This window comes from Apis laboriosa, unplaced genomic scaffold (genome assembly GCF_014066325.1).
Source record: "Apis laboriosa isolate Shangri-la unplaced genomic scaffold, ASM1406632v1 scaffold1321_cov151, whole genome shotgun sequence".
Lineage (NCBI taxonomy): Eukaryota > Metazoa > Arthropoda > Insecta > Hymenoptera > Apidae > Apis > Apis laboriosa.
In genome coordinates, this window is record NW_025221248.1 from 777,914 (window position 1) to 805,565 (window position 27,652).

The 27,652-nt window shown below is 27.9% G+C and overlaps 3 protein-coding genes across 11 annotated transcripts; 2 read left to right on the forward strand and 1 right to left on the reverse strand.

Moving 5' to 3' along the window:
• The first annotated feature begins 23 nt into the window (after nt 1–23).
• Nucleotides 24–3,673, forward strand: LOC122720690 (SET and MYND domain-containing protein 4-like). Its single transcript, XM_043947529.1, has 5 exons — nt 24–41; nt 370–481; nt 1,135–1,975; nt 2,086–2,725; nt 2,817–3,673. Exons 2-5 carry the CDS (start codon nt 465–467, stop codon nt 3,320–3,322), a joined length of 2,004 nt encoding a protein of 667 aa, XP_043803464.1. The 5' UTR covers nt 24–41; nt 370–464; the 3' UTR covers nt 3,323–3,673.
• Nucleotides 3,668–7,216, reverse strand: LOC122720689 (dynamin-1-like protein). 2 transcript variants are annotated; one of them, XM_043947528.1, is made up of 7 exons: nt 6,827–7,216; nt 6,028–6,592; nt 5,695–5,942; nt 4,886–5,596; nt 4,325–4,601; nt 4,039–4,250; nt 3,668–3,952 (listed from the first exon to the last, which is right to left on the reverse strand). In XM_043947528.1, exons 1-7 carry the CDS (start codon nt 6,926–6,928, stop codon nt 3,896–3,898), a joined length of 2,172 nt encoding a protein of 723 aa, XP_043803463.1. In that variant the 5' UTR covers nt 6,929–7,216; the 3' UTR covers nt 3,668–3,895. The 2 variants fall into 2 exon arrangements, with proteins under 2 accessions (XP_043803463.1, XP_043803462.1); XM_043947527.1 differs by having other exon boundaries at nt 4,325–4,652; nt 6,827–7,214.
• Nucleotides 7,217–7,564: 348 nt separating this feature from the next.
• On the forward strand, nt 7,565–26,576 carry LOC122720783 (dynein heavy chain, cytoplasmic). 8 transcript variants are annotated; one of them, XM_043947752.1, is made up of 23 exons: nt 7,565–7,876; nt 8,597–9,114; nt 9,175–10,269; nt 10,354–10,489; nt 10,544–10,917; nt 11,091–11,126; nt 11,722–11,793; nt 11,918–15,268; nt 15,351–15,745; nt 15,821–16,131; nt 16,262–16,350; nt 16,540–16,569; nt 16,704–17,850; nt 17,949–18,444; nt 18,517–19,132; nt 19,214–20,008; nt 20,081–20,282; nt 20,437–20,632; nt 21,735–21,852; nt 21,932–22,303; nt 22,378–25,140; nt 25,520–25,717; nt 25,793–26,576. In XM_043947752.1, exons 1-23 carry the CDS (start codon nt 7,633–7,635, stop codon nt 26,225–26,227), a joined length of 13,989 nt encoding a protein of 4,662 aa, XP_043803687.1. In that variant the 5' UTR covers nt 7,565–7,632; the 3' UTR covers nt 26,228–26,576. The 8 variants fall into 8 exon arrangements, with proteins under 8 accessions (XP_043803687.1, XP_043803686.1, XP_043803689.1 ...); XM_043947751.1 differs by lacking the exon at nt 20,437–20,632 and adding an exon at nt 21,121–21,319; XM_043947754.1 differs by lacking the exon at nt 16,540–16,569.
• Nucleotides 26,577–27,652: the final 1,076 nt, after the last annotated feature.

Genomic DNA, 27,652 nt, shown 5'->3' on the forward strand with positions numbered 1-27,652 from the left:
GTTACTTATACTACACTAGTGACATCAACTGTAAAAAAATGGTATCAAACAATGTTTAAATTATAACTCAGAATATCCAAAAACTTATCATTATTTTAAATATTTTAGAAAATATATATTTTAATTCATAAATGAAGTGAATTCATAATTGAAAATATTGAAATATATATATTGCTATTAAATTATCATTATATAATTTAATTAGAATGTTGAAAGATTTTTTTATATTAGTAATGATATAACTGATAATGAATATAATTTTATTTCATTTGTTTATTATATTTTTTAATAATCTTAAGTTAAAATATAAATATAAATATAAATGTGTCATGAATATATCCCAGTACGAAATCTAATATCTAATTTTAGAATTTATCGCAGCTCATTTGTCTTCTATTTATAATAAAAATACGAGTGTTAATTTAATAGTATAATTACACAATTTATTAATATTTTAAACAATCATGTCTGTCACAAAAGGGTAAGTAAATAACTTTTCTTATGAATTTTCATATACTTAAAAAAATATATTTTATTTGTTCCAAAAATTAAATTAAGTAATATATTTATAAATTAAATCAATAAAAAATTTTAATTTGCATAATAAAAAAATTATATATAAAAAAATTATCATCAAAAATTATCATCAAAAATACATAAAAATTATTATTTGAACTATAGTTTGTTAATATATATATTTGTAGAATATTTTTGAAGGGTTAATTCAAGAGTTCAAAAAAACAAAATTATTATATAAAAATATTAATTGCAGCTTTTTTATTAATTTATTTAAATTTAAATTCGTATTAGATGAAATAAATGAATAACAAAATATAATAGCGATATAAGGAAATCAGTCTCACCCTCATTTTGTTTCACTTCATTTGTCTATAATTTAACCGATTTTTGTGTATATTTTATATTTGTTTTGATCTCTAGAATCAATTTTTTAAGAATATTCCATAAATATAATACATATTTTAATTTTAATTAACTTACAATAATAAAAAATGTAAAATCATATAATACAATTATTAAAATTATGCAAAAAAAGAAAAATTATTTATATCAATTATATTATGTATCGATAATGAATATATATAATGAATATGCTATAATTGAAATTTTTCATAGATATATCAACTTTAGTGAATTTTTTAAAATTGCTTATGATGCTGTCATAGAACCGTATGCAAATAATTTCAAGAAATTTTCTGAAAATGGAGATAGAGAAGAAATGATAAAAGTCCTTATAAGCATACCGAGTATTGAAAATATAAAAATTATTGAGTCATATAAGGGTAAGGATGATATTAAAGCAGCAGAACTTTGTAATAAAAATCGCGAAATGATAGTTAAGGATGGAATTGTGCACGAAGAAACAAATAAAAGTAGTATCCTTACCGAAACACTGTTTAAGGCCAGTGTAAGTAGTAAATTGTTTCTAGATGCGCTTTTAGATTGCGCATACTATTATTATAATTCGAAAGCTTTTGTAAAATGCTTAAAATATTGTGAATGCATGCTTGCACTTCCTGAAAATCTTTACAATACAACTACTGAAAGTATAAACGGTTTTTTGGAACATAAAAAAGCATGTATGCAATTAGAACGTGAATGCTATAAAAGTTTGAAAGAATCATCTTCTCAGGACAAAAGATTGCGTAAAAAGTACAGCAAAAATCAAAATACTTCCTTCGAGATAGCAAATTATGCATCAATAATTCCTATTCTTAATGGGAAACAACATACTATTCTTAAAAGTTGTTCAGATGCTGTTACTTTACAATTTGATGAAAAACGAGGTCGACATCTTATAGCTACCAAGAACATCAAAGCAGGATCTGTTCTTATTGTTGAAACACCATTTGCTTTCAGTACAAATAAAGAAGCACTTGGTAGAAATTGTTTACATTGTCATATTACTCTAATGTCGAGTAATAGTGTTAAAATTCCTTGCTATTATTGTCAAACAGTTAGTAGGATAAATAATTTTAATCCATTTCTATTGTTTTATATTTATTTTTTTGTACTTTAATCTGCTAATATATTGACTAATTCTAAAATATGATTAAATTTATACAGGTATCTTTTTGTTCGGAAAAATGTCGTAGTAAAGCGTGGCAAATATATCATCAGTATGAATGCTTCATATTTGATGCTTTCTTTGAAAATGATTCCGAACAAATACAACGAAATACTTCATATTTGTTGTTAGCTTATAGAATGATAATTTCAGGATTTTTATCTTCAATTGAACAAATTAACAATATCGAAAAAAAAAAAATTCCTTTTCTAAACAATAATTTCCTTCAATGTTATGTTACAAATATAAATAAAGAACGTAATAATTTAGGAACAAATGAAATTTATAGTCCTTACGATTATCGTACTATATTAAATTTAGAAACTCATTGTACAAAAATGGAACCTAAAACAAATCTTATTCGTGCTATCGAAGCTATATTTTTGGCAAAATGCTTTACTTTTGTCTTGAGTAAAATGGATGTTGTTTATTTAAAAGAATCCTTCATCTCCTTAGCAGTAGCAATATTGCATCACTTACAGGCTATAAATTGTAATGCTTATGAAATTGTGGAAAATATATATGATAAAAAAACACATATTTGGGAACCAAAACAAATAGGTGGAGCAATTTATCCTTCAGTTAGCCTTATAAATCATAGTTGTTATCCAAATGTTGTTCGTCATACTTATCCATCAGGTAAAAATTGTTCTTAATAAATGATTTTCTATGTTTTATATATTATAAATAAATTTATGAATAATTTAAATTTATGAATAATTTTTTACAGGAATAGTTGTAGTAAGAACGTTACGTTTTGTTGGTAAAGGTACAGAAATTCTTGATTGTTATGGACCACATTGGTTTAGTGAAAACAAGTTATCAAGAATCGAATATTTATGGAAAAAATATCGTTTTTTATGTACATGTGATGCGTGTATTCAAAATTGGCAATATCCGTTACCCGAAATAATGAAATATAAATGCAAAACATGTTCAGAAATTATTGGCATAATTGCATTAAATGAAAAACATATGCAAAATGTATTAAACAAACAATGTAATTGTAAGACAATTAATTTAAAAAAGATAAAAAATCAACTTGAAAAATCAGTTAAAAAAAGATTAAATGCTATTTCTAAAATGCATGAAGGCCATTATGAACAGCCTCTTCTTCAATTACTTGAGCATATACAGTTTATTGAAAAATTTTTTATCACACCTAATATGGAGACTATCAAAACACAACAATGTATTATACAGTGTTACAATCAATTTGCTTGTATCTCTCAATAACAAAAGTCAATAAAAATTACTAATCATATATAATATATATCATATGCACACATGAGTAAACACACAACATACACATAGCTTTGGATCTGTATCACAAATAATCATAAATAAGATTTATTATCTTTTACATTAACTATTATTAATTTTTTAATTTTTTCATGCAGTGCAAAATGTTACAAAATATAACAAACTGTTTTATATCTATGATCGTTTATATTTGCTTTTACATTTCTTATAAAAAAAAGTTAATTTTTTTAATGTAAATATTTGCATAACTTTAGAAAAGCTTTTAAAATAAAATTATGGTAACATTGTTATAAATGGTAATATTTTGATTATTTAATATCGAAATTTATTATAAATGCAGGTGTAATTTATTTTATTTTTTATATCAATGAAATAAAACTAAAAAAAATCTTAAAAACTATTATAATTGTAAACATTATTTGCATGAAAAATACAAATTATATACAGTATTTAGACATACATGTGACTTCATTTATCAGTTTATTAAACCACCAAACTGTCTAAATTGAACTATAAACTGATCATGTAAATAATAGATAAATTCTATTACCACATATGCGTTTCTCGAATTTCACTAATAATATGACCAGCTTGTGTTAATGCCTATAATAAAAACATATAGATAAATTGTTTAAAATTTTAATTTATATAAAAAAAATATTATCATTTATAGATATGAAAATATATACTTTTAGCATATCTGCTGCTTCTTTGCGTCTAACAGCAACATGTTCACTTTCATTTAAAAGAACTTCAGCATGATGTGATTTATATAAATGTGTTACAAGTTCACTTTGTAAGTTATCTTTTACATAGTTAACTAAGAAATGCATGACAGCTTTTGGTACACTATCTTGTATAGATTTTCGTACAATGTAAAAGTATGATTTTATCAATCTTTCTGTAAAGAATAAAGTATATAAATAAATAATATAAAAAATAATTTTTAAAAAAAAAATTCATTTCTATTCATACCAATCACATCACAGTCTCGTTGTTCTCGTTCGCTCAGTTTACGAGATGTTTGCACCGGTACTTCAGGTAACAGATTTACAGGTTTTTGTTGTGAAGATGCTTTCTGTACTTCGATTATTGGATTTGAACTTGGATTTGGATGGGGAGAAGTACTGCTTTCACGATTTCTTACCGGAGAATTATCAATCGAACTAGTTGAATCAGTTCTTCCTTGAGGTATAAGATTATTTAACAGCCAATTGCTTAAAACCATTTGATGTCCTTGCTGATCCTTATTCTGTTCAGGTAAAGATGCCACTTCTTCTTGATTATTAATTGATTTTACATTCTGTTAGAAATATGTATGTGTTAGTTACATAACACACAGAACAAATTGATTAGAAAACTAAAATATTTAAATATTACATCATTTAATCAAACATAAAATTATTATATTTATTATATATATATTATCTATATATTATAAATACAGTGTTTAATATAAGGAAAAATATTAATACAAACAAAACATAAATTAATGAATATTATTAATGATTATGAAAATTATTAATAATTACTTACTGCTTCATTTGAAGTTATATTACTTGATGTGGTATTTGTAGTAGAAGGAATTTTCCTATTATGTTTTATATGATCTACATTAGAATTTTTTAATAAAGATGATACAAGAGCTGCATCCTTATGAAAATCTGGATGCTTGGTATTAATATATGCTAATTCTATAGCAACTAAATTTTCAACCATTTGATTAGTAGGTGGGAGACGTCGACGTAGTAATTGCGTTACAACATCAACAATACGTTCATGTAATTTTGGAAAACGCAACATTTCTTGCTGTACTTCAGTACCACAATGTTGAATAATTCTTTGCATTTCTTCATGTACAAGTTCTACACATCGTAATGATGGTTCTTCGAGTCTTCGAATTTGTCGTTTAACTAATAATTCAAAGGAAACTTCTGGTACAAATAGAGCAGGTCTTGGACCAGTTGCATTTCGAATAGCCGTTAAAATATCCATTTTTGTAAGACCCGCCAACGGATGTATGGAATCCAGTGTTTTTCCAAATGTTTCATGAAATATATAACAAATTCGAGCACCACCACATAATTCTGTTGTTTCTATGTTTCTAGCTGTTCCTTCAATTGTGGAACAATAACTACTTGCAAATTTAGTAATTATTTGAAGTAAAGTTTGACTTTTGTCACTAACATCCTCACCATATGAATTAAGAAGGGTTTGAAATTGTGAAACCATCACATTTACTCTCGTCTGTTTTTAAAAAATATAAGTTCTACCAAATTATGCCTATTTTAGTTTTTCTAGCTATGTATGGCAAATTTTTATTCAAAAACTCTCTATTGTATTACCTTTAATTCTGGAAGACAATCCCGAATATGATGCATCAATAAACGATTTAGAGTTTTAGCTAAATAAGGAGTTCCATTTCTATTTGCCAAAGTAGGATATTTACGTTGCAGAAATGCAGCTTCATCTTTTAATGCATCTTGAATACTTTTATTATTCATTATATCTTGTTGAGAACGGTTAACTACACCAATAATTCCCAATTTTACAGGTATAACTCTTCCACATAATATATCTATAGCATCAGTTCCTACAATATCATACAATGATATTTTTACAAATTATAATAAATTATAAAAATTTTAAATAATAATAAATGTACTAATAAAAATTACCAGCATCCATAAGATCCAATTTAGTAACAACAGCTAATGTACGTCTTCCATCTGGATCCACATCTTTACTAAGTTTTAAACTTTCACTTGTAGCCATATCAGTATTTGCAGTAACAACAGCTAATATAATAGAATTAGGATTACATATATATTTTAAAACAAGTTGTCGTATTTGACTTTCGATATCCTCTGGTTGGTCACCAACTGGTACTTTTGTAATACCAGGAAGATCAATGAGAGTTAAATTAACAACTGATGTTGAATATATCTTTAAATTAATTGGTTCTGGACAAATTCCTTTATTAGATCCAGCCATACGTTCTGTTTCAGATTCTATTTCTTTACGAATTTCACTAAAATCTGTGTAAATTTTATTTTTAGTATGTAAAAATGTGCCCCATTCATCTAAATCTAATGTTCCATTTTCTGCACTTCGATGTTCACGATCATCTTTAGGTGTATAAACAAGTTGCAATATTAAAGGACGTCTAGTAACTATACCAGTACCTCTTGGTAAGAAAGATCGACCAACCAAACTTTCTATTACAGATGATTTTCCTGAACTCTAGAAAACAAAATTATATTTACTGCAACATATCAATATCATAAATAAATTTTTAATTCACAAAAAATTATAAATCAAATTATTTATAAATCAATTAAATAAATTTTATGATTATTCAAATGTATTTTTACTTTTAGGGAAAAAATTTTAATTTAGATTATAAATTAAAAATTATAAAGATTATAATTACAAATTATAAATCTTTTCTTCATCATTCAAAAAGTTTTAACTGACCTGTGTACCAAGTACTACGATTTGTGGTAATTGTATAGCATCAGCACCAACAGTATTAAACACATCTTGTAATTTATTTATTACAGGTATCAAAGCTTCCATTATAGAATAAATGAAAAATAAATCGATCAAGATAGTTATGCGATACGAGCCGGTGTAAGAGTTTCTTTTATTATAAGTAAATCTATAATTACATAAGCTACAAATAGGCCTTCAATTTTTAAAAAATATAATTCTTTACAATTAATATTATTTATTGCATTAATTTTTTCTATATTGATATTTTTTTTTCTTTTCACCACAAAAATTCTACATTTATTCTTTCCAACCACCTTTTCTTTATTCCATAATCTACATGCGTGCGCATGCTATAATATTTTACATATTAAAGTATATGTATATATAAATCTCATAGTGAAAGTATCATTTCTACTACAAATACAAAATTTGTTTTAGAAAAAAGGTATTGTTTTTTTTATAATTTTATCTAAAAAAAATATGATTAATTAAGATTTTATAAATATATATCAATAGTTATTTTCAAATATAAAATATAACGAATAGAAAAATATAAAACTAACACAATTTAATTGATTTGACAGAAATAACATGAAAACTAGCCAAAATGATGGATAAAATAGAGTATAAAAAAATGGCGTTATTACTAAAGAATCATTGCGATTTGTAAGTACTTCTGTGTCGTAGTCTATGCCTATTATAATTCGTCATCACTCGTGTGACAGTTCATCCTAGAGCGGGGATCACCCGCTCAAGATTACAAATTTTGCGATATTGATTAACGTAAGATGGGTGACTCCTTAGACGGCACCGGGGAACCGTCTCCGGAGGCTCAAATTGTTATAATTGTATCATATTCAACATTCGCTAATTATTTAAAGAAAGTCGTAACGGTCCTGCTACCCGATGAAGATGTGGTTCCACCCGCATTTAATTCTGCTCTCGAAGATAAAAGCAATCAAGAATACATAAGAAAATTCTTAGGTGATTCTCAAGTATGGGCACTTTACATACAAAGAAGTTCTAGTAAAGGTACGTGAATTGATTTATAATGAATAATTAATTAATTATTGTTAAGAATTTTGCACTCTGCTCTTATATGATATCCTCCATTGCAGTATTCAATACAACGGTACTTGTATCAAATTGCGATAGGAAATATATTCTGAATATTATTATTAATTATTTGATTCATTTAAACTCTTTATAAATATGACTCATACTTAATGTAATCAATACATGTAAATGTCATTATTATGTTCTTTCTTATTAATTTTATTATATATATAATAGTTTATCATAATATAAATTATATTTTCGGCAAATATATAATTATATTTTTATATTTAATATTAAATTATATTATATTTTCAAATAATAGATTAAAAAAATATGTATAAATGAATTATCATATATTTTAATGTTCTATATCTATAAATTATATATCTATAATTTTAAAGTAAATTATAATTGTATTAAGTAATATATGTAATGTCTAAAAAGAAATATTTATTTTTATGATTTTAAATTACATAACTTTTAAAAATATGAATTGATTAAGTTTTTTAATTAAATTCATTCTTTACTTTTTATAAATATATAATTTATTTATATTTAGATATAATATATAAATATAATATATCTATATATAGAATATTTATATTTCATAAATATTATATTAATATTTTACATATATTACATATATTTATCATATATTTTAAATATTTTATTATTTTATTTATTATTTTTCAGAGGAAGATAATAATGAAGGAGATGAAGAAAAAGAAAGTACAGTTTTTTATATATCAAATGAAATACATTTTACTAGTCCTAAAATGGCCTCCTTAGTTTTAACAAAACGTGGAGCAGTAATTGAAGCTGACAAGTCCATTCATTCACAGCTACGTTTAGTTACCTTTTCAGATGGACCACCATATGAAACATTGCATGCAATAAGCAAGACTATGGCACCATACTTTAAAAGTTATGTAAAAGAAACAGGTCGGGCAGATAGAGATGGTGATAAAATGGCACCATCTGTTGAAAAAAAAATAGCAGAACTTGAAATGGGTTTATTGCATTTACAACAAAATATAGATATTCCTGAGATTTCATTACAAATTCATCCACTTGTAGCACAAGTAATTAAACAATGTACAGAAGAAAATCGTAAACCAAAAGTTGCTGATTTTGGTGATAAAGTTGAAGATTCAACATTTTTAAATCAATTACAAAATGGTGTTAATAGATGGATAAAAGAAATTCAAAAGGTAGAAATATTATAAATGTTACAGTATTATGTATATTATATATATATTCATTTTTCATAGGTTACTAAATTAAATCGCGATCCAGAATCAGGTACTGCTTTACAAGAAATTTCTTTTTGGTTAAATTTGGAAAGAGCATTGCATCGAATACAAGAGAAACGAGAGAGTATAGAAATTACTTTAACACTTGATATTCTTAAGCATGGAAAAAGATTTCATGCAACTGTTAGTTTTGATATAGATACTGGCCTACAACAAGCTTTGGCTACAGTTAATGATTATAATCCATTAATGAAAGATTTTCCAATAAATGATTTATTATCAGCTACAGAACTTGAAAGAATAAGAACTAGTGTTCAACAAATATTTATGCATTTACGAAAAATCAGAAGTACAAAATATCCTGTTCAAAGAGTATTGAGATTGATAGAAGCTATTTCAAGAGATTTAGGACAGCAACTCCTAAAAGTATTAGGTACAAGAAGATTAATGCATATTCCATTTGATGAGTTTGAAAAAGTTATGGAACAATGTTTTGAAGTATTTAATACATGGGATGATGAATATGAGAAATTAACAGGATTATTAAGAGATATTGTGAAGAAAAAACGTGATGAACATATGAAAATGGTATGGAGAGTTTTACCAGCACATAAAAAATTACAAACTAGAATGGAACAAATGCGAAATTTCCGTCGACAACATGAACAACTCAGAACAGTAATTGTTCGTGTACTTAGACCTACTGTTCGTCAAAATAATAATAACGCTGCGATGGAGAATCCGGATAATGATAATGTAAAAATTGAATTCGCTTTAGATGCAGCAGATGCAAACGCTATTAGTGAAGTAAATTTGGCATATGAAAATGTAAAAGAAATCGATTGTCTTGATATTACTAAAGAAGGCATTGAATCTTGGAAAGCTGCTGTCCGTAGATATGAAGAACGTATTGAAAGAGTTGAAGCAAGAATTACAGCACATCTTCGAGATCAATTAGGTACTGCAAAGAATGCAAATGAAATGTTTAGAATTTTTTCACGTTTTAATGCACTTTTTGTAAGGCCACATATTCGAGGCGCCATTAGAGAATATCAAACACAGCTAATACAAAGAGTAAAAGATGATATTGAAGCATTACATGAAAAGTTTAAGGTATAAAAATAGAGAACTAAAGATATAAAAGAAAACTAAAACTTTATTTATTAACTTTTATAAATAGTTATATTATTAATTTAGGTTCAATATGCACAAAGCAAGTGTTGCAGAATGAGTATAGTTAGAGATTTACCACCTGTTGCTGGCTCTATTATCTGGGTTAAACAAATTGATTATCAGCTTACAATGTATTTAAAACGAGTTGAAGATGTTTTAGGTAAATATTAACATTTTTTTCATATATCTAGATATTAACATTTTTATTTTATAGGAAAAGGATGGGAAACTCATATTGAAGGTCAAAAATTAAAAGCTGATGGAGATAGTTTTCGTATGAAATTATCAACTCAGGAAATTTTTGATGAATGGGCACGTAAAGTACAACAAAGAAATCTTGGCGTAACTGGAAGAATTTTTACAATAGAAAATGTACGGTCACGAACTGGTCGTGGCAATGTGTTAAAGTTGAAAGTGAATTTTCTTCCTGAAATTATTACATTATCGAAGGAAGTAAGAAATTTAAAAAATCTTGGTTTTCGCGTACCTTTGCCAATTGTGAATAGAGCACATCAAGCAAATCAATTATATCCTTTTGCCATCAGCTTGATTGAGAGTATTAGAACCTATGAAAGAACGCTTGAAAAGGTAATTTTTATATTTTTTATTCACTATTACAAAAATATAATTGATATATGACAAGCAATTCAAAATTTTAAAAATACAAATGAAAGAATAGATAAATAGGGAATAGAAGCAGGATTAAAATATATATTAGTAATATTGATGTTTTTAATTCCTTGGATGTCCAATATTTTTAGCTTACCAATCGGAGTCCCCACTGCCCCGCACTGAAGGTAGTCATATATGATGCTTTCAGGAATTATGCATCTTGCCTATATTTGCGAATTATTATTGTATGCCTGCTTAGCTCTTGTAGAAACACATGTATTGCAAGATGTTATGATTTTATTTTAGTAAATTAAATAATTGAAAAAAATAAAAGTATGAATAGATGAAATATAAGATATGCGGGAATTCTAAAAAATTCAAGTTTTTTCATTTTTAATTAAAATATTAAAATATTAAAATTTATATATCTTTATTCATTTTAATATATCTAATTTCGTTGGTTTTTTAATACTTTATAAAAATCTCAAATTATATGATTATATATAATAATTTGAAAAGTTTGATTGGCCATATATACCAAATGTTGCTTGTAATTGATATAGTAATACCTATATTTCTCCTTTTGTAATAAGTTGATTATAAATGAAAATTGTTATATAATTTTTTTAGTATAAGCTATGAACATGTAAAATTTTTATTTGCCTTCTTGTCTGTATATTATTGAATGATAAATGATAATTTATGTCGTAAAATTGTATTAGTATGATTGATAATATGATTTTTTAAAAATTGTATTTCATAATTTATTTTTCTTTATAGATTGAAGATAAAGCCAGTATTATACCTTTGGTTGCTGGAATGCGTAATGATGTATTATCACTTATTTCTGAAGTAAGTATTTTATGCAATTATATATAAAATTATATAATATTGTATTATAAATTTTATTATTTTTATCATAACTATTATTATCATAACTATTATATAATTATTATTATTTTATTTTTTAATTCAGGGAATTGCTTTAATTTGGGAAAGTTATAAATTAGATCAATATGTGCAACGTCTTTCTGATGCTGTTGTTTCATTTCAAGAAAAAGTAGAAGATCTTGTGGTAGTTGAAGAGCAATTAGATGTTGATGTGCGATCTCTTGAAACATGTCCATATTCAGCAAATACATTTGCTGATATACTTTCCAAAATTCAAAAAGCCGTAGATGAATTATCTTTAAAAAATTATTCAAATTTGACTATTTGGGTATCTAGACTTGATGAAGAAGTAGAAAAAAATTTAGCAGCCAGATTAGAAGCTGGAATAAAAGCTTGGACTGATGCACTAACTGGTCAAAAGAAAGAAGTAGATCTAAGTATGGATACGGATGCACCATCTCAACCAACTCATAAACCCGGCGGTGATCCAAAAATTCAAAATCAAATACATGAAGTTCGTATAACAAATCAAACAATGTATTTATATCCAAGCATTGAAGATGCGAGATTTCAAATAATGCAACAATTATTTGCATGGCAAGCTATTGTTACTTCTCAAATTCGACTTCAAAGTTCAAGATATCAAGTAGGTTTAGATAAACCTGAATCAGGTACTTACAGAAATTTATTAACGAAATTACCTAGTGGAAAACAACCTTTGGAAGCAGCTTATGAAGCAGTTGAATCTAAAATGAAAGATATTGCCGATTATGTAGATCAATGGTTACGTTATCAAGCACTTTGGGATCTACAACCTGATAATTTATATGGAAAATTAGGAGAAAATATAAATTTATGGATGAAATGTTTGAATGATATTAAAAAAACTAGAGCTACATTTGATACATCAGATACTAGGCGAGAATTTGGACCTGTTATCATTGATTTTGCAAAAGTACAAAGTAAAGTATCTTTGAAATATGATTCATGGCACAAAGAAACATTAGGTAAATTTGGAACACTTCTCGGCAATGAAATGGCAAGTTTCCATGCACAAGTATCAAAATCTAGAAGTGATTTAGAACAACAATCTATTGAAGCTGCAAGTACTTCAGATGCAGTTGGATTTATAACTTATGTTCAATCTTTGAAGCGTAAAATGAAAGTCTGGGAGAAACAAGTTGATATATATCGTGAAGGTCAAAGAATATTAGAACGTCAAAGATTTCAATTTCCTTCTTCATGGTTGCATGTAGATAATATAGAAGGTGAATGGGGTGCATTTAATGAAATAATTAAGAGGAAAGATACAAGCATACAAACACAGGTTGCGTCGTTACAGATGAAAATTGTAGCGGAAGATAAGGCAGTTGAAATAAGAACTACTGATTTCCTTAGTGATTGGGAAAGAGGAAAACCAGTTGAGGGTCATTTACGACCAGATGATGCATTGCAACAATTACAATTATTTGAAAGCAAATTTGCTAGATTAAAAGAGGAAAGAGACAATGTGGCAAAAGCTAAAGAAGCTTTAGAATTACAAGAACCAGGAGCAGTATCAACTAGTGAAGATAGAATGCAAGTAGTATTTGAAGAACTTCAAGATTTGAGAGGGGTTTGGTCCGAATTATCAAAAATATGGGCACAAATTGATGATACACGAGAAAAACCATGGTTATCTGTTCAGCCAAGAAAATTACGTCAACAATTAGATGCAATGATGGCACAATTAAAAGAATTACCAGCTAGATTAAGACAATATTCTTCATATGAATATGTTAAAAAAATGTTACAAAGTTACACTAAAGTTAATATGTTAATTTTTGAGTTAAAATCTGATGCTTTAAAAGAGAGACATTGGAAACAATTGACAAAGCAACTACGAGTAAATTGGGTATTGAGTGAACTTACTCTTGGTCAAGTTTGGGATGTAAATTTACAAAAAAATGAAGGAATAGTAAAAGATATTATTCTTGTTGCTCAAGGTGAGATGGCATTAGAAGAATTTTTGAAACAAGTTCGAGAATCTTGGCAAACTTATGAATTGGATTTAATAAATTATCAAAATAAATGTAAACTAATTCGTGGTTGGGATGATCTCTTCAATAAAGTTAAAGAACATATTAATTCTGTAGCTGCTATGAAACTTTCACCTTATTACAAAGTATTTGAAGAAGAAGCATTGACTTGGGAAGAAAAATTAAATAGAATCAATGCATTATTTGATGTATGGATAGATGTTCAACGTCGTTGGGTGTACTTAGAAGGCATTTTTTCAGGAAGTGCTGACATTAAAACATTATTGCCTGTTGAAACATCACGTTTTCAAAGTATTAGTTCCGAATTTCTTAGCTTAATGAAAAAAGTTTCTAAATCTCCAATGGTAATGGACGTTTTAAATATTCCTGGTGTACAAAGAGCACTTGAACGTTTAGCTGATTTACTTGGAAAAATACAAAAAGCTTTAGGAGAATATCTTGAAAGAGAACGTACATCATTTCCGCGATTTTATTTCGTGGGTGATGAAGATTTACTAGAAATTATCGGTAATAGTAAAAATATCGCAAGATTACAAAAACATTTTAAAAAAATGTTTGCTGGAGTAGCAGCTATCCTTTTGAATGAAGATAACACTGTTATTACTGGTATTGCTTCTCGTGAAGGAGAAGAAGTACTTTTCCAAAATCCTGTATCAACTATTGATCATCCGAAAATCAATGAATGGTTGACACTTGTTGAAAAAGAAATGAGAGTTACATTAGCATCGAGTCTTGCAAGAGCAGTACAAGATATTAAACAGTTCAAAGATGGAAATATTAATCCTCAAGCATTTATGACATGGTGTGATAATTATCAAGCTCAAATTATAGTTTTAGCTGCTCAGATTTTGTGGTCAGAAGATGTTGAAGCTGCATTGCATGAATCACAAAATGATCCAAGTAAAAATTCATTAGAAAGAGTATTACTTCAAGTCGAAGGTACATTAAATGTTTTAGCAGATTCTGTTCTTCAAGAACAGCCTCCATTAAGACGAAAAAAGTTAGAGCATTTAATTAATGAATTTGTACATAAACGCACAGTAACTAGAAGATTAATTGCAAATAAAGTTTCTAATCCAAAAGCATTTGAATGGCTATGTGAAATGAGATTTTATTTTGATCCAAGACAAACCGAAGTTTTGCAACAACTTACGATACATATGGCAAATGCAAAATTTTATTATGGATTTGAATATTTAGGAGTGCAAGATAGATTAGTACAAACACCTTTGACAGATAGATGTTATTTAACAATGACTCAAGCTTTAGAAGCTCGTCTTGGAGGTTCTCCATTTGGACCAGCTGGAACAGGAAAAACTGAATCAGTTAAAGCTCTTGGTCATCAACTTGGAAGATTTGTATTGGTATTTAATTGCGATGAAACATTCGACTTTCAGGTAGATAATAATTATGGAAGCTATTTATATATAAATCTATATTCTTTTTATATTCTATGTAATGTCTTATTTGTTTTATTAGGCCATGGGTCGTATTTTTGTTGGTCTTTGTCAAGTTGGAGCATGGGGTTGTTTTGATGAATTTAATCGTCTTGAAGAGCGTATGCTTTCAGCTGTTTCTCAACAAGTACAAACTATTCAGGAAGCATTAAAAAGTCAAATGGAAGGAAAGAAAGAAGGAACACTTTGTGTAGAATTAGTTGGAAAACAAGTTAAAGTATCTACTGATATGGCAATCTTCATTACAATGAATCCAGGTTATGCTGGACGATCAAATCTTCCCGATAATTTAAAAAAACTCTTTAGATCATTAGCTATGACTACCCCAGATAGGCAGTTAATTGCTGAAGTTATGCTTTTTAGTCAAGGATTTAGATCAGCTGAAAAATTAGCATGTAAAATTGTACCATTTTTCAAGTGAGTTTTTTATGTTCATTTATTATTGAAATATACGTTTTCTTTTTGTTGCTAAATATATGATTTTATTATTAGATTATGTGATGAACAACTTTCTAATCAATCTCATTATGATTTTGGTCTTCGAGCACTTAAATCTGTACTTATTTCTGCTGGAAATGTTAAACGTGATCGAATTCAAAAAATTAAGGAAGGTATGCAGAATCGTGGCGAAACTAATATTGACGAAGCTTCCATTGCTGAAAACTTACCAGAACAAGAAATTTTGATACAATCCGTTTGTGAAACAATGGTACCAAAATTAGTCGCTGAAGATATTCCATTATTATTTAGTTTACTTAATGACGTATTCCCGAATGTAAATTACACGCGTGCTGAAATGAAAGGTATTTATTATATTAAAAATTATATTTTAATATCTTACATCTTTAGTATTTTTTATTTGCATACTATAATTAAATTTTTACTTTTATGTATTATAAATAAAATATATATATATAAAATATATATTCATAGGATTAAAAGATCAGATTAGAAAGGTATGCATGGAAGAATATTTTGTATGTGGTGAAGGCGATGAACAAGGAGGAGCTTGGCAGGAAAAGGTAATATAACATTATAATATTATAACAGATATAAATAATCATCTTTGCATTATCCCTTTATATCATTATTATGAATAATAGCGTAAAAAAATAATACTTTAAAATCACACAAATTTTATTTTTCCTGAAAATATATAAGATACATAATGGTTTCTTAATTCTTAAATTTTTTATCATATGCAACCCCAGGATATGGTCGGTGAGACCTGGGTAGAAAAGGTGAGACAAAAATTAAGCTGTGAATAATATTGCATGGCCAGTATTTTGTAATCCATAGATAATATTCTATTTCATAAATTCATAATTTCATGTTTTTATTTTTGATAGTTACTTTTATAAAATATTTTATTTAGGTATTGCAACTTTACCAAATTTGTAATTTAAATCATGGTTTAATGATGGTTGGTCCCAGTGGTTCTGGAAAAACGACAGCATGGAAAGTATTGTTAAAAGCTTTAGAAAGATTTGAAGGCATAGAAGGAGTAGCCCATGTAATCGATCCTAAAGCTATTAGCAAAGAAACATTGTATGGTGTATTAGATCCGAATACACGCGAATGGACAGACGGACTTTTTACACATATTCTTAGAAAAATTATAGATAATGTAAGAGGAGAAATTAATAAACGACAATGGATTATATTTGATGGTGATGTTGATCCAGAATGGGTTGAAAATCTAAATTCTGTACTCGACGATAATAAATTACTTACATTACCAAATGGCGAACGTTTAAGTTTACCTCCAAATGTGAGAGTTATGTTTGAAGTGCAAGATTTAAAATATGCCACATTGGCTACTGTTTCTCGTTGCGGTATGGTTTGGTTTTCTGAAGATGTACTTTCCACAGAGATGATATTTGAAAATTATATGTTACGTTTAAAAAATATACCTCTGGAAGATGGAGAAGAAGATAATCTTAGTAAAAAAGCAACAGAAAAAGATGATACTATGTCTCCTGCCTTATCAGTGCAAAGAGAAATTGCTAGCATTTTACAAAGTTATTTTGCTCCAGATGGATTGGTAGTAAGATGTTTGGAATATGCTATGAAACAAGAACATATAATGGATTTTACACGATTGCGAGCATTAAGCTCTTTATTTTCCATGTTAAATCAAGCAGTGCGTAATGTTTTACAATATAATCATTCACATACAGATTTTCCTTTACCAAGTGAACAACTAGAACGTTATATGCCAAAATGCTTGGTATATGCATTATTGTGGAGTTTTGCAGGTGATGCGAAACTAAAAGTTAGATCTGATTTGGGAGATTTTGCTAGATCTATTACAACTATACCTCTCCCAACACAAAGCAATATTCCTATCATTGATTTTGAAGTAAGCATTCATGGTGAATGGTTACCTTGGAGTAATAAAGTTCCGCAAATCGAAGTGGAAACACATAAGGTTGCTAGTCCAGATATTGTTGTACCTACTTTAGACACAGTAAGGCATGAGAGCTTACTTTATACATGGTTAGCAGAACACAAACCAATAGGTAATATGTTATATTTATAAAAATAGTTATAAAACTTTATGAAATATTTTATGATACACATAATGAAAAAAATTATTTAACTTACTTAACTTTTATAGTACTTTGTGGACCACCTGGATCTGGTAAAACTATGACACTTTTTTCCGCTTTACGTGCTTTACCTGATATGGAAGTTGTTGGATTAAACTTTTCATCTGCTACTACACCTGAATTACTATTAAAAACTTTTGATCATTATTGTGAATATCGTAAAACACCTAATGGTGTTGTACTTTCACCAGTACAATTGGGCAAATGGCTGGTTCTATTTTGTGATGAAATCAATTTACCTGATATGGATAATTACGGAACACAACGAGTAATTTCATTTCTCAGACAATTAGTAGAACATAGAGGTTTCTATCGAACTAGTGATCAAGCATGGGTTACTTTAGAAAGAATTCAATTTGTTGGAGCTTGTAATCCTCCAACAGATCCAGGTAGAAAACCTCTTAGTCATAGATTCTTACGACATGTTCCAGTTATATATGTTGATTATCCAGGAGAAACATCTTTAAAACAAATTTATGGTACATTTACACGAGCCATGCTTAGGTAAGAATAATTAATTTAGTATTAAATGATCGTATTAAAATTATGTGAAAATTATGTGATTTATAACTTTAGATTAACACCTTCTTTACGAGGATATGCAGAACCTTTAACAAATGCAATGGTAGAATTTTATTTAGCTTCACAAGAAAGATTTACTCAAGATATGCAACCACATTATGTTTATTCTCCTCGTGAAATGACACGTTGGGTACGAGGAATTTGTGAAGCTATTAGGCCTCTTGATAATTTGTCAGTTGAAGGTTTAGTACGCTTATGGGCACATGAGGCTCTTCGTTTATTCCAAGACAGATTAGTGGAGGATTCTGAAAGAGCCTGGACAAATAAAAATATAGATACTGTTGCTATGAAACATTTTATGGGTGTCGATAAAGAAAAAGCATTAACCAGACCTATTCTATATAGTAATTGGTTATCTAAAGATTATGTGCCAGTCAATAGACAAGAATTACGGGATTATGTTAGAGCAAGATTGAAAGTATTTTATGAAGAAGAATTGGATGTTCCTTTAGTACTTTTTGATGAAGTTCTTGAACATGTTTTACGGATTGACAGAATTTTCCGTCAACCTCAGGGACATTTATTACTTATTGGTGTTTCTGGAGCTGGTAAAACAACTCTGTCTAGATTCGTTGCTTGGATGAATGGTTTATCTATTTTTCAAATAAAAGTATGTATTTTTGTTTTTGTTATAATTGTACATTTTAAAAAAATTACATTTTCGATTAATTTAATGTTTTTTATATCAAAGGTTCACAATAAATACACTGGTGAAGATTTTGACGAAGATTTGCGTCAAGTTTTAAGACGATCAGGTTGTAAAGATGAAAAAATAGCATTTATTCTTGATGAGTCTAATGTTCTGGATTCCGGTTTTCTTGAACGCATGAATACATTGCTCGCAAATGGAGAAGTACCTGGTTTATTTGAAGGTGATGAGTATACAACTCTTATGACACAATGTAAAGAAGGAGCACAACGTGAAGGTCTTATGTTAGATTCTAATGAAGAACTTTATAAATGGTTTACTGGTCAAGTTATGAAAAATTTGCATGTAGTATTTACAATGAATCCTAGCACAGATGGTCTTAAAGACCGAGCTGCAACATCACCTGCACTATTCAATAGATGTGTGTTAAATTGGTTTGGTGATTGGTCAGATAATGCACTCTTCCAAGTTGGTAAAGAATTTACCAGTCGTGTGGATTTGGAAAGACCTATGTGGAAATGTCCAGATTTTTTCCCTTCAGTTTGTTCTTTAATTCCATCACAACCTTCTCATAGAGATGCTGTAATAAATGCTTGTGTTTATGTACATCAAACATTACATAAAGCTAATGCTAGACTTGCAAAACGAAGTGGTAGAACAATGGCTATCACTCCTCGTCATTATTTAGATTTTATCAATCATTTTGTAAAATTATATCAAGAAAAAAGAAGTGATTTAGAAGAACAACAGTTACATCTAAATGTTGGTTTAAGTAAGATTGCAGAAACAGTAGAACAAGTGGAAGAAATGCAAAAAAGTTTAGCTATAAAATCTCAGGTAATTAAATGAGATTAAATTATATGAAAAGAATTCTTTGCAATCTTTTTTCACAATAAATCTTGTATATAGGAACTACATGCAAAGAATGAAGCTGCAAATGCAAAATTACGACAAATGGTTAAAGATCAACAGGAAGCAGAGAAGAAAAAAGTACAGAGTCAAGAAATTCAACAGCAATTGGCAATACAAACTGTGGCTATTAATCAAAAGAGAGATGATGTTATGGCTGATTTAGCACAAGTTGAACCAGCTGTCATCGATGCACAAAATGGTATGTATTATTTATATTCTAATTATTTTAATTGTTGCAACGAATATAAATGATCATAATATTTGTGATATATAATTGGAATTGGTGCTGTATTTTATTATAATACATAAAACATATGACGCGCATTATGCTTAAATATTTGCAATGAGTATAGCTGTCAAGGGGATAAAACGACAATATCTTGTCGAAATTCGATCAATGGCAAATCCTCCAAACATCGTAAAACTAGCTTTAGAATCTATATGCCTATTACTTGAAGAAAATGCTACTGATTGGAAACAAATTCGTGCTATCATTATGAAGGATAGCTTTATACCAACCATCGTCAACTTCAACACAGAAAACATCACGTAAGAAATGATTCTGGATCTGCTGAACGTTCAATGCTCGAGTGGGAATTTATCAAGGCAGATACTATTCTATAACCGCTTGATATACATGTTACGTCTTTTGGCTGAATACAACTCACCTACGTATAGCATACGTTCTTATAAGTAAAACAAAACATTTTAAAATATAATTGTTTTGAAATACTACATTTTCATTCATATTATAGATTCAATTCATTTTTAATTTTATTTTAAATTCAATATATGAATTTTTTAATATTTTAGGAATAATTATAAGGACGTGACATGATACGTAAATAATGTGTTGTTGCTGTAAATAAAATATATCGTGTTTTTTTATTTCTAACTGTCTATAGGTTATTTAAAACAACGCGCAGCCGGTCAGGGAGCTTTTTTCGCGTAACATCGTTATAACTGTTCTAATTTCTAATTGCACATGCCTGCACATTATTTTTGTACTATATGAAATCGTTTCGTTTTTCGTATAGCGGTGAAATCGATAAAGAAACAACATTTAGTCGAAGTTCGGTCCATGGCGAATCCGCCGGCGATCGTGAAGGTTGCATTGGAGTCTATCTGCTTATTGCTCGGTGAAAATGCCAGTGATTGGAAATCTATCCGCGCTGTCATCATGAGAGACAATTTTATCAATACTATTGTCTCTAATTTCAGTACTGAGGATATTACGTAAGCATGCTTTCATTGTTTGTTTTATCCTTATAAATGGTTTAATTCTTTAATTTAGGGATCAGCGAACACGGTTCGTTGATGCAAATATAAAACAACAATTAAATAAATGATTAACGAAAAGAAAAATGAATTATTTATGAGTGTCAAAAAAATGTGTAAATACTAATATTCGTTTTATGTATCTACAACTAATCTTTGTGCTTGCTGATCTCAAATTTAAAAAAATGTTGAATAAATTTACACAAAGCACAATTGATACTTAGAGCATGTGAACGACAATTGACAAACTCGTTACTAACCAAAATTATGTATATAATATATAGTATGCTAAAATGTTACTTGAAATTTAAAAAATAAATTTATTAAATATTGAGTTAAAAAATTAAAAAAATTTTTTAAAACATTTGTTTAGTGATGAAGTGAGAGAGAAAATGAAGAATCGTTATTTAAGTAATCCCGATTATAATTTTGAAAAAGTTAATCGAGCCAGTATGGCTTGTGGACCTCTTGTTAAATGGGCTACTGCACAAGTAAGCATATATGATATAAATTTAATTTCTCAAAAAAAAAAAAACTATAATTAAAAATATATAATTTATAAAATTTTAGATCGAATATGCAGATATGTTAAAACGAGTAGAACCTTTAAGAGATGAACTTCATTCATTAGAGCGACAGGCTGAAACAAATAAGCAAAAAGGTGAAGAGGTGAAAAATTTGATTGCTCAATTGGAACAAAGTATAGCTTCATATAAAGAAGAATATGCTCAACTGATATCTCAAGCACAAGCTATCAAAGCTGATTTAGAAAGCGTACAAGCTAAAGTGGATCGTTCTATTGCCTTACTGAAATCTTTAGTGATTGAAAGAGAACGTTGGGAAGCAACTAGTGAAACATTCAAAAGTCAAATGTCTACAATTATTGGAGATGTACTTTTGTCATCTGCTTTTCTAGCATATGCTGGATATTTTGATCAACATGTAAATGATTTAATAATTATAATTATATATATTTTTCTTTATAGAATAATAACACATATTTTGATTTCTTTCAGTATCGACAAAATTTGTTCAGTACTTGGTGTCAACATTTACAACATGCAAATCTACAATTCCGGCCAGATATAGCAAGAACGGAATATCTCTCAAATCCTGATGAACGTTTGAGATGGCAAGCTAATGCTTTACCAACAGATGATCTTTGTACCGAAAATGCTATTATGTTGAAACGCTTTAATAGATATCCGTTAATTATTGATCCATCTGGACAAGCAACAGAATTTATTATGAATGAATTTAAAGATCGAAAGATTACAAAAACAAGTTTCTTAGATGATTCGTTCAGAAAAAATTTGGAGAGTGCATTACGCTTTGGTAATCCTTTATTGGTACAAGATGTTGAAAATTATGATCCAATATTAAATCCTGTTCTAAATAGAGAATTAAGAAGAACAGGAGGACGTGTGTTAATCACACTTGGAGATCAAGATATTGATCTCTCACCATCTTTCGTAATCTTTTTATCGACAAGAGATCCAACAGTAGAATTCCCACCTGATATTTGTTCTCGCGTTACCTTTGTAAACTTTACTGTTACTAGAAGTTCATTGCAAAGTCAATGTTTAAATCAAGTTCTGAAAGCCGAACGTCCGGATATTGATGAAAAGAGATCTGATTTATTAAAATTACAAGGAGAATTTCATTTGCGTCTAAGACAACTTGAAAAATCTTTGTTACAAGCATTGAATGATGCTAAAGGAAAAATTCTTGATGATGATTCTGTGATAACTACTCTTGAAACTTTAAAACAAGAAGCAGCTGATATTAGTAAAAAAGTTGAAGAAACAGATAAAGTAATAGGAGAAATTGAAACAGTTTCTCAACAATATATGCCTTTATCTCAAGCTTGTTCAAATATGTATTTTACAATGGACAGTTTGAATCAAGTACACTTTTTATATCAATATTCTTTGAAAATGTTTTTAGATGTGTTTACGTCTGTTCTATCTCAAAATCCAAGACTATCTAATATATCGGATTATACCCAAAGATTATCAGTTATTACAAGTGATTTATTTTCTGCTTGTTATGAACGTGTTGCACGTGGAATGTTACACACAGATAGATTAACATTTGCATTGTTGTTATGTAGAATTCATTTGAAAGGTATCGCTACAGAATCTACTTATGACAGTGAATTTACATTTTTCTTACGTGGCAAAGAAGGTGTATTGAATATAAGAGATCCTATTATGCCTAATTTGAGTTCAGAGCAACAAGAAGCTCTGATGCGTCTGAGTCTTAGATTGCCTGCCTTCAAAAAATTACGTGAAAAGATTCAAGAAAATATAGAATTTAATACCTGGTTACAATCACCAACTCCTGAGACATGTGTGCCAAAGCTTTGGGATGAAGAGAAACCATTGACTCCAACTGGAACGGCCATGCATCAATTATTAATAATACAAGCATTCCGACCGGATCGTGTAATAGCTGCTGCGTCTTTAGTAGTAATTTCCGCATTAGGAGAATCTTTTATGGCTGCTGCAGAAGCAGAACTTGATTTTGCTTCTGTAGTTGAGAATGAATTAAAAGCTACTGTACCCGCTTTGCTTTGTTCAGTACCTGGTTTTGATGCTTCTGGTCGGGTAGATGATTTAGCAGCTGAATCAGGCAAACAAATAGCCAGTATCGCAATAGGATCTGCAGAAGGATTTAATCAAGCAGATAGAGCGATAAATATGGCTGTTAAAGCTGGTAGATGGGTATTATTGAAAAATGTTCACTTAGCACCACAGTGGTTAGTACAACTTGAAAAAAAATTGCATAGTTTACAACCACATACTAGCTTTAGATTATTTTTGACCATGGAAATTAATCCAAAAGTACCAGTTAATCTACTTAGAGCTGGCAGAATATTTGTCTTCGAACCACCTCCTGGAATTAGAGCGAATTTATTACGAACATTTAGTACGGTGCCGGCATCAAGAATGATGAAAGTACCTAATGAAAGAGCTCGTCTTTATTTCTTATTGGCATGGTTCCATGCTATTGTTCAAGAACGACTTCGTTACGCACCATTAGGATGGGCCAAGCATTATGAATTCAATGAAAGTGATTTGAGAGTAGCTTGTGATACTTTGGATACATGGATAGAAGCTACTGCTATGGGTAGAACTAATTTACCTCCAGAAAAAGTACCTTGGGATGCTTTAGTGACATTACTTTCTCAATGTATATACGGTGGTAAAATTGATAATGATTTTGATCAACGTCTTCTTGCATCATTTCTTCGGAAACTTTTTACTCCAAGATCTTTTGAAACTGATTTTGCATTAGTTGCTAATATTGATGGTTTACAAGGAGGTCAACGACATATTACTATGCCAGATGGTACTAGACGTGATCACTTCCTTAAATGGATCGAGTCATTATCTGATAGACAAACACCTTCATGGCTTGGATTACCGAATAATGCAGAAAAAGTATTACTCACGACTAGAGGTACAGATTTAGTATCTAAACTATTGAAGATGCAACAATTAGAAGACGAAGATGAATTAGCATATTCTAACGAAGAATCATTGGATACACCTAGAGAAGCAGAAGCTGATGGTCGTCCATCATGGATGAGAACATTACACAATTCGGCATCAACGTGGTTACAATTACTTCCAAAAAATTTGCCAACATTAAAAAGAACTGTAGAAAATATAAAAGATCCTCTCTATAGGTATTTTGAAAGAGAAGTTAATAGTGGTGCTAAATTGCTACAAGATGTAATTCATGATTTAGAAGATGTTGTTTTAATTTGTCAGGTATTATTCTAGATTAATTTAATTATTAAATTTTTGCTGAAAATTAATATTTAAAATAATATTGCATTTTAAATATCTATTATGTTTAATATATATATTTAATATATATATATATTTTCATTCAAGTTCTTAAATATAATTATGAAAAAATATCATTCATCATTTTGCAAAAATATTTAAAAATACATAAAAATTGAATCTAATATACATAATTTTTATTCAAAAATTTTATTAATTTTTTTTAAAATAACAATTTTTTTAAAATTTTCAAATTTTCAAAAAATCAAATTGAATAATTTGAAAAAATTGTTAAGATTTTTAATATTAAAAATTAATAATTAATTTTCTTATTTTAAATATATCCTGTGTTTTTTTATAGGGTAAAAAGAAGCAAACTAATTATCATAGAACTATGTTGTCAGAATTAGTAAAAGGTATTTTACCAGGTGGATGGAGACGATATACAGTACCAAGAGGATGTACTGTTATACAATGGATCACAGATTTTAGTCACAGAGTATCACAATTACAAGAAGTTTCACGATTAGTATCTCAAGGAGGAGCTAAAGAAATTAAGGTTTGTTTATTTAATTTGTTATATAATTATTTTTGTATATAAAATTATTTTTATTTATTGTAATTATTTTTTCAGAGTTTTCCCGTTTGGCTTGGAGGGTTATTAAATCCTGAAGCTTATATTACGGCAACAAGACAATGTATAGCACAAGCAAACAGTTGGTCATTAGAGGAACTTCAACTTGATGTAACTATAGGGGACAGTGATAATATTGCAACGGACGATTGTTCGTTCGCTGTAACAGGTCTTAAATTGCAAGGAGCACAATGTAAAGATAATCAATTATATTTAACTTCAACTATAATGACCGATTTGCCAGTGACTATGTTAAGATGGATACGATCTACCACCGATGATGTACGAAAGGGCAAATTGTCTTTACCAGTTTATCTTAATAGTACACGTACTGAATTACTTTTTACTGTTGATTTAAACATTGCTCCTAGTCAAGATCCTCATAGTTTTTATGAAAGAGGAGTTGCTGTTCTTACATCTACTGCTTTGAATTAATACTTATAAAATTAGTGAAATGCGATGTTTAACAAATAATGATTATAAAATTCTATAGAAATGGGCAAATGAATTTTTCAGAATTGAAGTAGTAAAAGATCTCCACATATTTTAATGTTTTCTAAAAATGTTTATTAATCTATTCATTTTTAGTTATTTATAAAATATAAAATATTATAAATTAATTAATTAATATAATATTCTATTATCTGTTCATGTGATTTCACAAATGACTTATTAATAATAAAAGTTTGCCCAATTTCTTCTAATATACTAATTGAATATATAATAAAAATTATTATTTATCGCTTTAAAATATTTTCTAGCACAAGATTCTACATTCAGTGAAGTGAAACATTTTATTCAATAATTAATAAAATACAAAATATCCATTTTAGAATTGATGTTTCTATTACAAGATTGTAATATACATAAATAATTTTTTTTAGATATGTTTTTTTATATATGTTTAAAACTAAAAAGATTGTCTTCTGTAATAAAGTTATTTTTTGTTCTTTTAAATGTAAGTATTATTGTAAAATTTATATTATTTGAATGGTATCTTATAAAAAAACTTAATATGCAATTTTTAATTGTCATTAAAAAAGTAAAATGAATATCATTAAAATGCTTTGTACTTTTGCTTTAATCAAATATATTAATAATATCTATTTCTGTAACTATGTGAAATTAAATATAATACTAATATTTAAAATGTGAATGTTGTTTAAATTTCATCATTGTCAAATTAAATATTATAGAAGTACTATAAATTTAAAAAAAAAATTTTATTATGATCCATAATATTAGATATAACAATTATACATATGAAATGAATATTTGTGTAATATTATATATATATAATATACATATAATTATTATATTATATATATATATAATATACAATATATATATATATATATATATATATATATATATATATATATTGCATAATTATATAAAAAATATAGTTTTATTCTTTTCTTTTTTATATTCTTATATTCTTTTTTATATTCTATTATATTTTTTCTGATATTAATTTAATTTTTCGAATTCGCGCGTTATACTATTAACAATTAATTAATTTCAATTTCCTTTTGCTATTTTTTGTAATGATAGTCACAAAAATACATATATTTATAATTTAAATGCATATATGCATTTTAATTATTATTCAGAAATTAATTTATAAATTTTGGTGAACGTTGGATGGATTATATAATTGTAAAGTCATTATAGTTAATGAAAAAATTCTTAATTTATTTTATATGATTTGTTAAAATATTATATACACTATTATCATAAAACTATTGTAAGATTGCAACAAATATATGTACATTTATATATGTACATATTATATAGACGCATTAGTTGTACAGTCTTAATTAAAAATGCCAATATGCTAAAATAGTATGGTTTAAAGAA